A 17,599-nucleotide genomic window follows, 5' to 3' on the forward strand; every position below is an offset into this window, starting at 1 on the left:
AGAACAGAGTCTGATGGTTTAGGTGCCTAAGCCATTTCTTGTAGTAACAAGTACAGTGCCTACCTTGCTCCACACAAAATGGGGTGACTGGAGTATCCACCTTATAACTTTTAGCGCAATGGTTAGACCACTCACTTGGGATGTGCAAGTGCAACTTCTCTCTCTGCCAGAGGATGAGAAAGTAGTTGAACAGGGGTCACCTTGTTGGGGTCACTGGGCATGATCCTAGGTAACTCGGGGGAGTGGAAGATCACAAGGATCGATGAAGCCCCCCCGCTCTAGGCCCAAGCACCCTAAAAGCCCCCTTACCCCCCTTCCGCTCTTTCTCCCCCAGACATAACTTTTCTCTAGCTCACTAACAGCTGGGAACAGCAAGACCTTGAAGTTGCCTAGTTACTATCGGGTATAGAAGAAGAATTCAGATGTGTTTCTGTAGAGGGGGAGGAGAAGGAACATGTCCCAGCATGGGAAACTTGCTACAGTTCACTATATTCCTGCAAGTAAACAACTTGGGTATATAAGGAGGGAAAACTGCTTACGTTGGTGTGCTTGATCTGAGGTTTAGTCTCCTGGCACCTATTTGAGCGTTCAAATAAACTTTTTTTGCTTTTCCACACCGGTGTGTTTATTGGAGCGCGCACACCGGGCAACGAACCCAGCTGTTGCCCCCCCTCGAGCAATGTGTGCCAGCAACAGTTCTTGGCAACCACAAAGGGACTTAAGGCTGAAATTTAGCCTTGCCCGGACCCCTCCCGGTGGTCGATGAATTGTGGCAACGACCGACGCCCAGCACGCACCGGTGACTTTATCGGGGGCCTCGGCGGAGACACAGTTTGATCGACCCCGGAGGGCACAACGGTACAACGCGCTCAAATAGTGGAGAAGCAGTTGCGGGTGACGGTGCGGAATCGGTCCCGTGGATAAGGTAGGAACAGTCCAGTGGGGTGGACATTCGCCTGTTAAGACCTGGGGACGCCCAGTGTCTCCTGAGGTTATGGGGCAGGCGACAGGCAGGGCATGGTGTACGCCTTTAGAATGCATTCTAGTGAACTGGAAAGTGTTTGAATCAAATCCCATGACTAAAAGTAAACTGAAAAGGTTCTGTACAGTAGACTGGCCTCAATATCAGCTAGAGGACCAGGAAAGGTGGCCACTGGAAGGATCAATCAATTATAACACGATCCTCCAATTACCTGTTTTGTCAGCGAATTGGTAAATGGCATGAACATTTATATGCGCAGTTGTTTATGGCTTTAAGAAATAGAACAGATATTTTGCAACAGTGTAATTTAACTCCATCGGGTGCAGTAGTAGCTAATGTGAGCCCCCAGAGCTCTCCTACAGCTGTAATGGCAGATTCAGTGTCCCCTTTGGCTTCAGCACCCCCCACTATATAAGGAACAGGTGCCTCAGGTCCCAGAGGTTGCCCCCTCTTTGGGATTCTACCCACTGATTACCGAGACTGTGGTAGCCCGCCAAGGAGCCGAGGGGCGCCAGGCCACTACTATGCAAGTTTACACCCATGTGCCTTTTAACCCAGTGGACCTAGCAGCCTTTAAAGTACAGGCTGGGGAATTCTCCACGAACCCAAGCCGGTTTATCTCAGTGTTCGAGGGGTGTCTGGCTAGCCACAAGCCTGACTGGGATGACTGTAATATCCTCATGAGGACCCTATTGTCTAAGGTGGAGCGGAATCAGGTTATAGCCAAAGCAAGGAAGGAGGCATAGCGGAGACATGAAAGGGATCCACAAAACCTCCCTCAGCCTGCAGACATGGTTCCCCTAGCAGATCCTAGGTGGAATCCTAATGGCCCCTTGCAGTACACCCGTCTCACCTCCTACAAGGAGTTGCTTTTACATGGTCTCCGGCACTCGGCTGTCTGACATAACAACTGGGCAAAACCGTATAAGTTAATACAGGAGCCAAAGGAAAGTTTGGTTGCCTTTTTGCAGCGGATTCGGGACACTATCCGGCAAAATACTAACGCAAATCCCGATGATTAAACAACTGAGGCAATTATAAAGGGGATCTTTACCAGCCGTGCAGCCCCTGATATTAAAAGGAAATTACAGAAAAAGGAGGACTTAATGGGCATGTCCATGGCACAGATTCTGGAAACTGCAAATAGGGCTTATTCCCTGAGAGAGGGAGAGAAGGAAAAAGCATGTGAAAAGGGAAGGCAAAAGGTTTGGAGCCCTATGGGCATAGTGGAAAGAATAAGGAAAGTAAGAATACAGTCATTAGAAAGTTAAATTAATAGGAATGAGAAACGTTTTCTTTGGAAAGACGAGGCAAGTGATTTGAGAGTATGTGAAGGTGGAAAATGGACTCTGTGGAAGTGTAGAAGGAATTAAGCGATTGTTGTAATATATGAAGAGGGAAGCCAGAGAAGGGTTGCAGGAGACTATAGACAGGTTCTTAAGCTGCGGTACACTTCGGGAATGTCAGTCAGCCTGCCTTAAAGCCACCGTGAGCCTCCTGAACTTTATTGAACTCCGAGAATATCAAGTAGCGCGGAGTAAAGTTCAAATCGCCCTCCCAGAAGTACGGTACAAGAAGAATTCAGATGTGTTTCTGTAGAGGGGGAGGAGAAGGAACATGTCCCAGCGTGGAAAACTTGCTACAGTTCACTATATTCCTGCAAGTAAACAACTTGGGTATATAAGGAGGGAAAACTGCTTACGTTGGTGTGCTTGATCTGAGGTCTAGTCTCCTGGCACCTATTTGAGCGTTCAAATAACCTTTTTTTGCTTCTCCACACCGGTGTGTTTATTGGAGCGTGCACATCGGGCAACGAACCCAGCTGTTGCCCCCCCTCGGGCACTGTGTGCCGGCAACAACCTTGTCAAGAGAGTGCTCTAACCACTAAACTTTGGGACATTCTTATGCGTGGGCCTCCTATCTCCTGCTGAAGATGTTCCCTTGGGAATAAATAATGAAAGAGTGATTCAAGCAAGAATACTGAACTTCGATTAAATTAAGTGAGTTCCCCAGAAAACTATAAGAATGCTGTGCTGGGAAGTACTTGGGTTCTTCTGAGTTAGGAACTTGGGCCTTTTGGGGGGAAGTAGAAAGTTGCTAGCTGGCCAGTATTTCTGTTTACTTCATTAACGTCAACTATTGCTGCCCAAACTTTTGTTTAGTTAAACTTAAAAACCAAAAACTGGTCTGGTAGGACTTTATAGACTAACAAAACATATAGATGTTTTTTGTTGTTGTTAAATTCATGTATAAGCAGGATGAAGTCAGCCCTTTTTTTATCACTCCTTGCAAATCATTCACTGTGGTGAGGTTTTGTTTGTTTTGATTGCTTTTACAGGTATCCAGCTTACATAAATTATTTTGCCTTAAAAATCCTTAGGTGTTGTCACACATGCACATTACACTAATCATGGGACTACAAGATCATTCCCCCTCTCTCTGGCCCAATGACTGATACACTTAATAGTCATTCGGTCACAGAGGAAAAAACCCCCTCTATAGTCCAGAGCAGCCACATGCTTCCACAGAACAGAAATTTCATGATTTGATTAGCTCTAGAATAACATTCCTGACTTTTCTTGCAGTGAGGTTTTGCTATGCCCCCTAGGACTATGCTCTAAACCAGTGTTTCACAATTTTATTTGGCCATGGAACTCTTTAAAAAAAAACACAGGGGAAACTGGTCGACCAAAAAAACTGTCAAGAAAAAAAAACCACACACAAAAAATGCCAGCCTGCACCGAAAACCACAGTGGCCAGCAGGCCCTTGAAAATGGCAGCCCTGGGTGACTGCCCAGCTCGCCCGTCCCTAAGACCAGCTCGGGGGCGGGGGGGGGGGGGAAGGGGAAACGGGTTCTTGCGGAACCCCTACTTTCACTTCGCAGTTCTGCAGGGCACTATTTGGGAAACACTGCTCAAAACATTCTCACTCAATGGTCCACTCCACACACATCTATATCCTCACTTAAAATCTTCCCCATGATTTAAATGAAAGTAGGGCCTGGTCCAGAGCATGTGGTGCCTTTTGTTGGTAAGAAATCTCTGTGAGTTCAGACCTTTCAGCATGATGCGTTCAAGGACTTCTTGACTACTCCCACAACTTTGCAAAAAGTCCTGCTATAAAGAATCACAGATAACCTATTTTTATTTAAAAAAGTTTAACTTGCTACTTGGTTTTGAAATCAAGTTCTACACTTTATATGTCCACCATGGATTCTTCTAGAGGGCAGAGGCTCCTTGGGTTCCTATCAATGGTATTTGGGACAAGAAGGAATCAGAGCAGACATCTGTCAATAGAGCATAATGGAATCTTTTTAAGACCCCATTTCTTGCTTCCTCCATTACCCACATTCTTTTCCCCAGCACATCATGGTGTTTTTCATCTTTCATTTCCATAATATTCTCCTTCATTTTTCTCTCTTCCCATAGACCCTCTCTATTTGGTCTTGATTCAACTGCATTTTCCTTACATTTCAGGCTGCCCGTTAGCATCTCTGTGTCCTATATCCTGAATGAGGGTATGTCTACACTACCCTCCTAGTTCGAACTAGCGGGGTAATGTATGCATACCGCACTTGCTAATGAAGCCCGGGATTTGAATTTCCCGGGCTTCATTAGCATAAGCGGGGAGCCGCCATTTTTAAATCCCCGCTGCTTCGAACCCCGTGTAGCGCGGCTACACGGGGCTCGAACTAGGTAGTTCGGACTAGGGTCCTATTCCGAACTACCGTTACTCCTCGTGAAACGAGGAGTACCGGTAGTTCGGAATAGGCACCCTAGTCCGAACTACCTAGTTCGAGCCCCGTGTAGCCGCGCTACACGGGGTTCGAAGCAGCGGGGATTTAAAAATGGCGGCTCCCCGCTTATGCTAATGAAGCCCGGGAAATTCAAATCCCGGGCTTCATTAGCAAGTGCGGTATGCATACATTACCCTCCTAGTTCGAACTAGGAGGGTAGTGTAGACATACCCTGAGAGATCCACTCTCATGTACAGCACAGAAACTAAGGAACAACCTTATCAGCTCACCAAGGATACAAAAATATCTTTGGGCTTGTCTACACAACAGGCCTAAAGCCAAAATAAGCTACACAACTTGAGCTATGTCAATTGTATCGCTTAAGTCTCAGCAGGAAGCCTGAGAGGGTGTGTCTACACTACAAAGTTAATTCGAACTAACAGCCGTTAGTTCGAATTAACTTTCATAGGTGCTACACAGGCAAACTGCTAGTTCGAACTTAATTCGAACTAGCGGAGCGCTTAATTCGAACAGGTAAACCTCATTCTACGAGGACTAAGGCCTAGTTCGAATTAAGTAGTTCGAATTAAGGGCTGTGTAGCCACTTAATTTGAACTAGTGGGAGGCTAGCCCTCCCCAGCTTGCCCTGGTGGCCACTCTGGGCACCACCAAGGAAACTCGTCTGCCCCCCTCCCGGCCCAGACCCCTTAAAGGGGCACGGTCTGGCTACGGTGCCCGTGCCAGGTGTAAGCCTGCCAGCACCCAGGCAGCAGACCCTGCACCTGGCACGGCACGAGCCAGCCACCTGCTGCCACCCAGCCCTTCGCCTCTTCCTGGGACTGAGCTGGCGGCTCCCAGGAGCCTGCCCGGGGCCGCAAGAGGTGGGCGCCCACCTGGTCTAGTGCGGACATCGTTGACCTCATCGAGGTTTGGGGGGGAAGCCTCCAACGTCCACGACCTCCACACTAGGCACAGGAAAGTGGCCGTCTAGGGCAGGATAGCTGCCAGCCTGGCCACCCAGGAGCAGGTTTGCATGAAAATCAAGATGGTCGAGTGAGACCCCGACCCTGAGCCCTGAGCTTAGAACATAAAAACATAAGAATGGCCGTACTGGGTCAGACCAAAGGTCCATCTAGCCCAATAGCCTGTCTGCTGACAGCGGCCAACACTAGGAACCCTGGAGGGGATGGACTGAAGACAATGACAAAGCCATTTGTCTCGTGCCATCCATCTCCAGCCTTCCACAAACAGAGGCCAGGGACACCATTTCTACCCCCTGGCTAATACCACTCCATGGACCCAACCTCCATGAATTTATCTAACTTCTCTTTAAACTCTGTTATACTCCCAGGTTTCCTCCTCCCCTCTCCCACCCTCTCTCTTCTCCTCTCCCACCTCCTTTTCCCAGTCTCCCCGAGTTTTGTTCAATAAAGAGAGTTTATATTTTTGAACACACGTGTCCTTTATTTTGTACATCAGGAAGGGGGGCTAGGCAGGGGTAAGTGGAAGGAGGTGAGGGAGGAATGGGGTACGAGCCCCTGATGGGGAGGACTGGGGTGGCTCTGCGGGCTCCTCAGGGTGGAAGCTCTCCTGCAGCCCCCCAATTGACCCCCTCACCTCCAGATGGCAGCCTGCAGCAAGTGCAGCCGGGCTGATGGGCGAGTGCTGTGATGTGCCGAATGTGGGCATTCAGGGCACTCCAAGCCAGGACTGCTTTGCTGTCCCTCATCGAGTTAGACAAGCGAGCGGGGAACCCCTGAGAACTGTCTGTCCGGGGTGGGAGTCGGATCCCTTTAAGCACAGCCCTCGGCTAGCCTGAGACAGCAGCTCCACGCTCTAAGTCCTAATCTGATGCCCTGCCGGCACTGCTTCCGGCCATCCTTAACCTCGGTTCAGGGTCCACTCAATGTGGACATGCTAGTTCAAATTAGCAAAATGCTAATTCAAACTAGTTTTTAGGTCTAGATGCACTAGTTTGAATTAGCTTAGTTCGAATTAACTAATTCGAATTAAGTTAGTTCGAATTAGTGCTGCAGTGTAGACATACCCAGAAAGAGCACTCTTCCTCTGACTTCCCTTACTCCTCATAAAATGGGGGTTACAGGACTCGGAGCAAGAAGTCCTCTAGCTTGACTTTATTTTAAATTATGTCAAAATAACTGCTTGCAGTATAGATGCCGACTATGATATTCTGGAATAACGTAAATGTATAAGTACCCTTAAGAACATAAGAACGGCCATACTGGGTCAGACCAAAGGTCTGTCTACCCCAGTATCCTGTCTGCTGACAGTGGCCAATACCAGATGCCCCAGAGGGAGGGATCATAACAGGTAATCCTCACATAATCCTTCCCCTGTCACCCACTTAAAGAGAAACAGAGGCTAGGGACACTATTCCTATCCATCCTGGCTAATAGCCATTGATGGACCTAACCTACTTGAATCTATCTAGCTCTTTTTTGAACCCTGTTAAAGTTCTAGCCTTCACCACATCCTCTGGCAAGGAGTCCAAAAGGTTGACTGTGCGCGGAGTGAAGAAAAACTTCCTTTTGTTTGTTTTAAACCTGCTGCCTATGAATTTCATTTGGTGACCGTAGTTCTTATATTGTGGGAAAAAGTAAATAACTTTTCCTTATTCACTCTTTACATACCAGTCATGGTTTTATAGACCTCTAGCATATCCGCCCTTAGTCTACTCTTTTCTAAGATGAAAAGTCCAAGTCTTTTTAATCTTTCATATGGGACCCATTCCAAACCCCTAATCATTTTTGTTGTCCTTTTTTGAACCTTTTCCAATGTCAATATATCTTTTTTGAGATGAGGCAACCATATCGGTATGCAGTATTCAAGATGTGGCGTGCCATGCTTTTATGTAGAGGCAATAAAACATTTTCTGTCTTATTTTCTATCCCTTTAATTACTCCTAACATTCTATTTGTTTTTTTCACTGCTGCTGCACACTGAGTGGATGTTTTCAGAGGACTATCCACAATGACTCCAAGATCTCACTCTTGAGTAGCTGCAGCCAAATTAGTCCCCATCATATTGTATATATAGTTGGGGTTATGTTTTCCAATGTGCATTACTTTACATTTATCAACATTAAATTTCATTTGCCATTTTATCAGAGGGGTAGCCGTGTTAGTCTGAATCTGCAAAAGCGGCGAGGAGTTTGCCATTTTGTTGCCCAATCACTTAGTTTGGTGAGATCTTTTTGAAGCTCTTTGCAGTCTGATTTGGTTTTAAAAAACATTTTACTATTACTTTTTGAGTTTTGGCTAGCTGTTCTTCAGACTCCTTTTTGCCTTTTCTTATTATATTTTTACATTTAATTTGAGAAAGTTTATGGTCCTTTCTATTTTCCTCACTAGGATTTGACTTCCAATTTTTAAAAGATTTTTTTTATCTGTCATTGCTTCTTCTACCTGGTTGTTAAGCCACGGTGGCACTTTTTTGGTTCTCTTATTGTGTTTTTTAATTTGGAGTATACATTTAATTTGGGCCTCTATTATGGTGTTTTTGAAAAGTTTCCGTGCATCTTGCAGAGATTTGTCACTGTACCTTTTTATTTATTTTTGTGTAGTTCCTCTTTCTGAAATTAAATGCCACACTGTTGGGCTGGTGAGGTGTTTTTCCCACTACAGGGATGTTAAATTTTATTATATTATGGTCACTATTTCCAAGCGGTCCAGTTATATTTACCTCTTGAACCAGATCCTGTGCTCCACTTAGATCTAAATCAAGAATAGCCTCTCCCCTTGTGTGTTCCAGAACCAACTGATCCAAGAAGCAGTCATTTAATGTATCAAGAAATTTTATCTTTGCATCCCTCCTGAAGTGACGTGCACCCAGTCAATATGGGGATATTTGAAATCCCTCGCTATTATCCAGTTTTGTAATTTGATAGCCTCTCTAATCTCCCTTAGCATTTCATAGTCAATATCATTGTCCTGATCAGATGGTCGATAATATAGCCCTATTGCTATATTCTCATTATTGGAGCATGGAATTACTATCCATAGAGATTCTACGGAACATTTTGGCTCATTTAAGAGTTTTACTTCATTTGATTCTACATTTTCTTTCACATATAATGCCACTCCCCCACCAGCATGACTTATTCTGTACTTCTGATATATTTTGTACACTGATATAACTGTGCCCCATTTATTGTCCTCATTCCACCAAGTTTCTGTGATGCCTATTATATCAATATCCTCCTTTAAAACTAGGCACTCCAACTCACCCATTTTACTATTTAGACTTCTAGCATTTGTGTATAAGCACTTTAATAATTTGTCATTATTTATCTGTCTGCCATTTCCTGATGTGTTAGACTCTTTTTCATTTGATTGTGTCTCACCTGATGTGACCCATACTTTCATCCTCTCCTCCTGACTAGAACATAGAGCATTTCTATTAATAGAACCTCCCCTAATAGATGTCTCTGTCCCATCCATGTGCTCCTCCGCATCTGTCAGCTTTCCCTCAGTTTAAAAACTGCTCTATGACCTTTTTAATGTTAAGTGCCAACAGTCTGGTTCCATATTGGTTTAGGTGGAGCCCATCCTTCCTGTGTAGGCTCCCCCTATCCCAAAAGTTTCCCCAGTTCCTAATAAATTTAAACCCCTCCTCTCTACACCATTGTCTCATCCACACCTTGAGACTCTGAAGCTCTGCCTGCCTACTGGACCTGCAGGTGGAACTGGAAGCATTTCAGAGAATGCTACCATAAAGGTCCTGGATTTCAATCTCTTTCCTAGCAGCCTAAATTTGGTCTCCAGAACCTCTCTCCTACTGCTCCCTATATCATTGATACCTACATGTACCAGAACCACCGGCTCCTCCCCAGTACTACACATAAGACTATATAGATGTCTCGAGAGATCCGCAACCTTTGCACCAGGCAGGCAAGTCACCATACAGTTCTCCAGGTCATCACAAACACAGCTATCTGTTTCCAATGATTGAATCCCCCATTACTAACACTGGCCTTTTCCTAACGACTGAAGTTCCCTCCCCCAGAGATGTATCCTCAGTATGAGAGGATACTATAACATCCTCTGGAAGGAGGGTCCCAACTATGGGATCATTTCCCTCTGCTCCAGTTGAATGTTCTTCTTCCCTGAGCCCTTCATCCTCCTTAACAGCACAGGGGCTGTCTGACCGGAGGTAGGACAGTTATACAGTGTCCTGGAAAGCCTCATCTACGTACCTCTCAGCCTCTCTTAGTTTCTCCAATTCAGCCACCCTGTCCTCCAAAGCTCGTACGCAGTCTCTGAGGGCCAGGAGCTCCTTGCACCGAATGCATACATATGCCACCTGTCCATAGGGCAGGTAATCATCCATGCTACACTGAGTGCAATAAACAGGATATCCCCCACTCTGCTGTTGGGCTTCTGCCTGCATTCTCTCCTACAGCTACCTAGGTTATTGATAGGGTTTTTATTTAAATCAGGAAGTTTTATTTTTAGTTTACTTTACAAGTTTTAAAGAATGGCATGTGTACCTCACCCTCTTCCAAATCCCCTTCAAAACTCCCTCTCGAAACTCACTCTCAGAGGCCTTGGAAGAAAAGCCTATTGTCACTTACAGACAACCCCCCAACCTGAAACGAATTCTTTCCGGTAACCATGCCACACAACCACATCATAAGCATCCAGGAACCCAGCCCTGTAACCAAACACGATGCCAACTCTGCCCACATATCTATACTAGTGAATTCATCACTGGAGCCAACAACATAAGCTACCAAATCAAAAGGTAATTTGACTGCACATCCAGGAAAGAATCAATGGACACAAATCAGATATACATAAAGGAAACAAACAGAAACCTATTGGGGAACACTTTAATCTTCCAAATCACTGTTTAAAAGACCTTCAAGTGGCTGTCTTGTCAGAAACCAGTTCTACTAGCCAGATACACACAGAAACATTGGAATTAGAGTTCATCCGCATACTCAGTTCACATGCTAATGGACTCAACTGTGATGAAGGGTGGTTGGGGCACTATCAACTTAACACTCCTTGAAGGTACAAACAACTCTTTGTGTAGACTCCTATGTCAGGAAGGATACTATCAATTGAATTTGATTCTTATCTACTTCATTTTAACTACCCAATCTTCAGATACTTACTGATTCCCTCTAGCTCCCTGTCTCCCACCCCCTTCTTTTTTCCCTCCCCCCTCCTCTTCTCCTATTTATTTTGGGTCTGCACATCCTAAACTCATAACTCCGGTCATCTGAAGAAGTGGGCTGTACCCACAAAAGCTAATGATACCATCTACATGTTTTGTTAGTCTATAAAGTACTACCAGACCATTTGTTGTTTTTTTTGAAACTCACTGTTAGCTGCCCCTGTTCACAAAGCTCTAGTGCAGGGTATGAATTTGAACAGAGCATAGCTGCTAGTAGGCAAATGTAGTATAAGAACTACAGCCCAGTTAAAACTAGGTCTATTTTACTGACATTGTCAATTGCTCTCCTACTGGTTGGGACTCATAGTTGTAGGCCAGGGTCCCAAATTTACCTTCTGGGATCTAATAAACAAACCTCATACAAGAACTTTTTATAACTGGTTTTATTCCTGTTCTTGCCTTACGCCATTTGTTTACTAGATGCTTTGCCCAGGGCTGGCCTTACCATGAGGTGAACTGAGGCGGCCCCCTTAGGTGCCAAACTGTGGGAGGGTGCCACTAGGACCCAGAGAACTGAGACCTTTCAAAGTTTTGCCCCAACCGAGGGGCATGGGAGCATCATGTGATCTCCCCACCTCAGGTGCCAAAATGTTGTGGGCCGGCCCTGGCTTTGCCAACAGATTGTTGTCTCCTTGGCAGTTATCTCATAGTTTTCACTGGAAAAGTGAAAAATAAGTTTTAAACATCAATCATTATACAAAGTATGCAGCCTATCCCATTCCCATGTTCCCACATTATACAGTATGCCTCTTGAAACCTTGGACATTCTTGTTTTTAAAGCAATTTATTAAAGACAAAAAAACAAGGTGTAACCAAGTTAATAACTGGCTATTATCTTGTACTTTGTGAGAGGCTGTTTTAAAACTGAATTATCGTGGACTATGATATAATACAAATACAATAATGTGATCATTTTCAGTCTAGCCAAAAGGTCATTTTTCATACACTGAAAGAAAAAAGCAGGAAATATACAATATGTCTCAGAATTAAAACAGCCACATGCTTCCTTTCTTATCCAATGGTTTCAGGTCATCACTGTACGCAAGTATATTAGAGAGGTGCCAAACCAGAAGCGGTTTGGTTTCATTTTAGCAGTGACTTGTTTGGCTGAGTTTTCATGCTAAGAAAGCGAAAGCAGCCTTTCTTCTATTAGGGAAGCTCTTAAATTGATACTTTGGTAGATCTTGGTGGCTTAGAAACATCTTTGTCCTCTCACCTCATCCCTGACTACACTCTGCCCTAAAAGCATCTTGGCCGCTGCGGAGGATCTAGCCCACAGAAGGAGGGATTCATCAGGATTCCAAAAGTTGGGATCATTTAAAAGTTTTCCGTTTAAAATGTACGGAAAAAATCACTTTTGTGAGTACTTTGGAATGAAAGGAGTCTCTAGGAGGGGAGAGATTGGTCGTCTGGAAAAGGTAAGAGGAGGGTGACTAGATATCCTGATATTATAGGACCATCCAGATATTAGGGACTTTGTTTTATACAGGTAACTATGCCCTCCCCCTTCAAAGTCTCCTGATGTGTCACACTTGCTATCTTCTGGCCACTCTAGATAGGAGTCATTTTATCTGCAACCTTCACTGGAGCAGGCGTTGGGCTCCAGATGTCCCCTCCCCTTCCTTTTACGGCTGGTTTTGTTTTTAAGACTTGTAGCCAATGCGGTTTGCACACACGTTTTCTTTCGCTGAGCGCGGAGGGCTGACCCGGAGCAGCAGAGCGGGGCGACTGGGGATAGGTTTGCAGCCGGGAGGGAGTGGAGGGGAATCGCTGCCAGGTCCCGCTCTTCCCAATCGCAGGATCCGTGGCTCCCAGCCCAGGTGCTCGCCAAGCGAGCGGACTCTGTTCTCCGCAGGCAGGAGCTGGGGAACCTGTAGCGCTCCAGGCTGCAGCGGGAGGAGGAGAAAGGCAGCCTTGCAGCCAGTAACCACTCCCCAAAGGGACGGTCATTAGGGGGTGGAGAGACACGCTAGGTGAAGGGGGAGCTGCGATTGGTACGCAGGGAATACAGACACCAGCCCCTGGGGGAGCAGCAGCCTCCTTGAGTGTAGGAGGCAGCCAGGCAGAGCAAGCGGCAGCATCCCGCCACCGCCCGCGTCCCGTCTCAGCCCGCGGCAGATCCGAGCGCCGCGCCCTCCAGCCAGCGCCATGGGCTCCCCGCAGAAGCCGGCCCTCGCTCACCTGTTCAAAGGGACGTTCGTGCACGCCAGCCGCTCCGCGCCCATGGACTTGCTGCACGGCCACCTGCTGGGCGTGGGCGAAGACGGGAGAGTGAGTGCGAGGCGCGAAAGACGCGGGGCCGGGGCCACGTGTGGGATGGGGGAGCGGGAATGTTGCGCGGCCCGCTGGGCGGGAGTATTTGGGTGCGAGGCAAGGGGAGGGGGGCCTCCGTGTTCCATTGGGGTGCGGAGAAAGGGGGGGCCTCCGTGTTCCATTGGGTGCGGAGAAAGGGGGGGGTCTCCGTGTTCCATTGGGGTGCGGTGAAAGGGGGGGTCTCCGTGTTCCATTGGGTGCGGAGAAAGGGGGGGCCTCCGTGTTCCATTGGGGTGCGGAGAAAGGGGGGGTCTCCGTGTTCCATTGGGGTGCGGAGAAAGGGGGGGGTCTCCGTGTTCCTTTGGGGTGCGGTGAAAGGGGGGGTCTCCGTGTTCCATTGGGTGCGGAGAAAGGGGGGGTCTCCGTGTTCCATTGGGGTGCGGAGAAAGGGGGGGGTCTCCGTGTTCCATTGGGGTGCGGGGAAAGGGGGGGTCTCCGTGTTCCATTGGGGTGCGGAGAAAGGGGGGTCTCCGTGTTCCATTGCGGTGCGGGGAAAGGGGGTCCGTGTTCCATTGCGGTGCGGGATAAGGAGGGTCTCTGTTGTGTTGGAGTGCAGGGGGTCTGGAATGGCGGTGAGGTATGAGGTGCAGGTGCGTGTGTGTGTGCGCGCGCTAGGTAATATGGAAGTGTGCAGGTGTATGGTATTGCCCAGGGTATGAGAGGAGGCCTGTAATACTGAGGTGCCTCTGTAGGGGGGTGTATAAGGGAGGATACAGTGTTGGGGAGTGGCTGTACAGCTGGAGATTTGCTTGTGGTGCCATGTGGGTTTTCTGCAGCATTGTATATATGTGTGGACTAGCAGGGATATGTACATGCCTACTGCATGCCATCAAGTGTGTGGATAACGTGGGCACATGCATGCTGTTTTTAAGTAACTCTCTTTGTGATAAAACTAAAATAGCAAGGAATGGTCCTGCAGCACCTTAGAAACTAACAAAAAATGTAGATGGTATCGTGAGCGTTGGTGGGCACACCCCACTTGCTCAGATGAATGGAGCAAGGGGTCCAGAGGTACAAATAAATTCTCTTTCTGATGTAATGAGGTTTTAGCCCAGAGCATAAAGCAGAGTGGACTGAGAGCTGTCAAAAAGCAGACATAAATGCTGTGGATGAATTTTTGGCATCTCTCTTCCTTAAGATTTGAAATGCGGTGGTATATTCATCTCCAGCTATACAAATGACTTCCAAAGTATTGTTGTGCTCCTGCTTGTGGCTTGAAATTGTCATTTGATTTCTTGTGTCCATTTTCTGCAAAGAATAATGGGGAAAATGTTCCAGACTCTTTTACAGCAAATCTTTAGGAAAAGGTTGAAAGTCTTTAGGGAAACAAGGGGAAGCAACAGAAGAAAGTATTTTATGATAGGTAGGTGTTATATAGATGTAACTGGTAATTCAAAGAGTTAACTATAGACAGGATAAGCCACTTGGCATCTTTTGGAAAGGACCTGCACATGATATATAGATCATTTTATTTTCACAACAGCAATTAATTTGGACCATACATATTTTCTCCAGTTTTTAAGTTGGATTTACCATTCTCAGTAAAACAAAGTCCGCTGTATATTTGAGAGAATTTGTTCATGAACTCCTTCTAAGCAGTAAGAGCTCTAGGCTCACCAAATGCCACCTCTTATCATAACTTCAAGAAAGGTGAGGGTTTGGTTTTTCCAGGAAAATGGGATATTCTTGGAATAGCATTGCTTCTCATAAATCCATACAGAAAGGAGATAGAATTACCAGGCAGGTGAAAAGGGCTAGCTGGGGATGCACCCTCCCCCCATCCAGGACTGCCCCCAAGCCCTGAGCCTCCCTCCCCCCAGGTGCCCTGAAGCCCTCCTTCCCACCAATTCATATTGGAAAATTGCTGGCTGTTCCCTTCATCAGGGAGCAAGGGGAAGGTGCACAGTTTACTGTGTTCCTCACATTAGAATGAACCTGTATCTCCTCTAGTTGTGGGAATGCACCCTTAGTTCAGCTATACCTGCTGGAGCTGTGACAGCCATGGAGAGTTGCTTCTCACCTGGCTCAAACAATTATTTAAATGAAGAATGTACATTTTCATTTTATTTAAAAAAACAAAACAAATTGATTTAAAGACCCAAGCAATGTTGGATAAATCTTCTAGTATAGAAATAATTTTTAAAAAGACATTCTGAAAGAATCACATATTATTCTTTGTATAGTGATGAATAGTCTCCCTAGGCATTTTTCTTGTCAGAAGCAAAAATATACATACAAACTCACAGAGTAATAACCGATTATACAGAGCTTTGAACATAAAAAGTACTCTATAAAATATGTATTAATATAACTAATGGATTATTGATTCAGCAATGTGAGCTGATTTTTAAAAAGATAATTACTTTTACTGATTGTGAATATGATGAGGAAGCAATGTCATTGTCTCAAACAATACTAAATCTGGGCCTCAATATTACTATGAGCTTTGCTCAAGTAGATCCGTGAGCCTTGTAGAGTCCCACTTCAGTGGCAACTTCAGTGTATATATAGATAAATTATGGAAAGATCATCTTCATCATCATGCCCCTCCCCCCCTTTTTTTTAGAAGAAAGAATACAGGAAATTGTGTCTGGCTTGCATGACAGACATGACTAGCAGACTTTGAACTTTGGAGCCCTTGAAACACATGCCACACTTCCTCACTTTTTATTCTCACTATGATCTGAATTTTGCACTTTGATTTATATCGATTTTCATCAAATGCAGATTTGATTGCAGGATTAAGACCTAACTTCCTTTTACAGGTGCCACTGCGGGAGTCTTCGTATGGCCCATTAAGGGTTGTTGTAAAACCCACTGAAATCAATGGAAAGATTTATTAACTTGAAAGGGCACTGGCTAAAAACTTAAATGTCTATACTTCTGGGTGGCTGCCAACTGTGGTAAAAAAGTTTCCTTAATATATTGCAAAATTAGACATTTAAAGTATTTAACTCACTGCTGTTACTGCACTAACAAAACATGTTAGCTGAATCACTGTATTTGTTCCTCACAGAGTGCCTGATTCTGTAATTTTGATTCATGCAGAGCTCTCATTACAATCAGTGAGAAATTGGTTGTGTAAAGACTGCAAAATTAAAAACTTGATTAGCCTTATCATCCAAACATATTCTATACATTTGGAAAATTTCAGTACTTCTTTTGAAGAATTAAAACATAAGATTGTGAAATGGGACAGTTCAGACTCACAGAGTACACCAGGATTGTGTGCAGGAATCTCACAGAGGTCACTGTAGGAAGGAGTGAATACTGGGAAAGGATGTGATAGAAGATCTGGAAATTATGTGATCCATGGGAAGAAAAATCCATGGGAATTTACCCATGCAGAAGGGGAAAGCGTGGAAGACAGTGCAAAGGTGATGGGGAGAAGGTTACAAAGGGATGGTGAGAGGGGGCATGAGCAAAATAGAAGCAGGAAGGTAAGCAGCAATGGAACTGGGTAGGGAAGAAGGCTGACCCAGACACAGGGGCTGTGTCTACATTGGCAAGATTTTGCGCAAAAGCAATTGCTTTTGCACAAAATCTTGCCGCCTGTCTACACTGGCCACGAGTATTTGAGCAGGAACACTGACATTGTAATATACAAAATCAGTGCTCCTTGCGCAAATACTCTGATGTTCCTGCTCAGGGATAAGTTCTCTTGTGCAAGTGTTCTTGCGCAAGAGGCCAGTGTAGACAGGTAACATCAACTTCTTGCACAAGAGAGCATCTACACTGGCACGGATGCTTTTGCGCAAAAGCAAATCTTTTGCGCAAAGGCACATGCCAGTATAGATGCTCTCTTGTGCAAATACTTTTAACGGAAAAACTCTCCGTTAAAAGTATTTGCGCAAAATGATGCCAGTGTAGATGCAGCTGGGAAGGAGAAGGACAACAGTGGAGACTATGAAGATGTGAGTGATATGAACAGAACAGAGAAGAAAGGTGATTTTAGCAGTAGCATTTGGCTGAGCCAAGTTGGAGCACAACTTAGCAAGGCCAAAGATGAGTGGCTGCAAGAGTCAAGGGGAGAGATTACTTAAGAAGAATATAGTGTTTAGTTAGCATGTGAGCCAGGGATGGAGAACAGAGTATTTATTGAGAACTTGGGTATGTGGGCACTATGGAGGTGGCATGACTTGACATGGGGGAGGTTCAGGACAGAGGGAGGGAAAAGGGAGGAGGAGGGGAATCAAGGCAGTAGGAACTGGCAGTAATTAATCTTCTTTTCCTTTGCATCCAGTTGGGCTTGGCTTGGCTTCCCTAAGGCCTATCAAGCTCTTTGAGATTTTCAGCTGAGTAGTGTTCCAGGGGAACAGGACATTCTGGTTCAAGGATAGAGAGTGAGTTTCTGCCCCTCCCACCT

The 17,599-nt window shown here is 45.6% G+C and overlaps 1 protein-coding gene across 3 annotated transcripts in view; it reads left to right on the top strand.

The window, feature by feature from the left end:
* Positions 1 to 906: 906 nt before the first annotated feature.
* Positions 907 to 17,599, top strand: part of GDA (guanine deaminase) — a 69,669-nt gene continuing 52,976 nt past the window's right edge. Inside the window, exon 1 of one of the 3 annotated variants that reach the window (XM_075931713.1) lies at positions 907 to 925. Coding sequence is in view for 2 of the 3 variants with exons in the window: in XM_075931711.1 (XP_075787826.1) it covers positions 13,069 to 13,191 (123 nt within the window). In the remaining variant the exon portion in view is untranslated. Of the gene's footprint in view, positions 926 to 12,001; positions 12,339 to 12,368; positions 13,192 to 17,599 lie in introns of those variants that run through there. The other 2 variants (XM_075931712.1, XM_075931711.1) reach the window with 2 other exon arrangements.

Source organism: Pelodiscus sinensis, chromosome 6 (genome assembly GCF_049634645.1).
Source record: "Pelodiscus sinensis isolate JC-2024 chromosome 6, ASM4963464v1, whole genome shotgun sequence".
In the NCBI taxonomy this organism is placed as follows: domain Eukaryota; kingdom Metazoa; phylum Chordata; order Testudines; family Trionychidae; genus Pelodiscus; species Pelodiscus sinensis.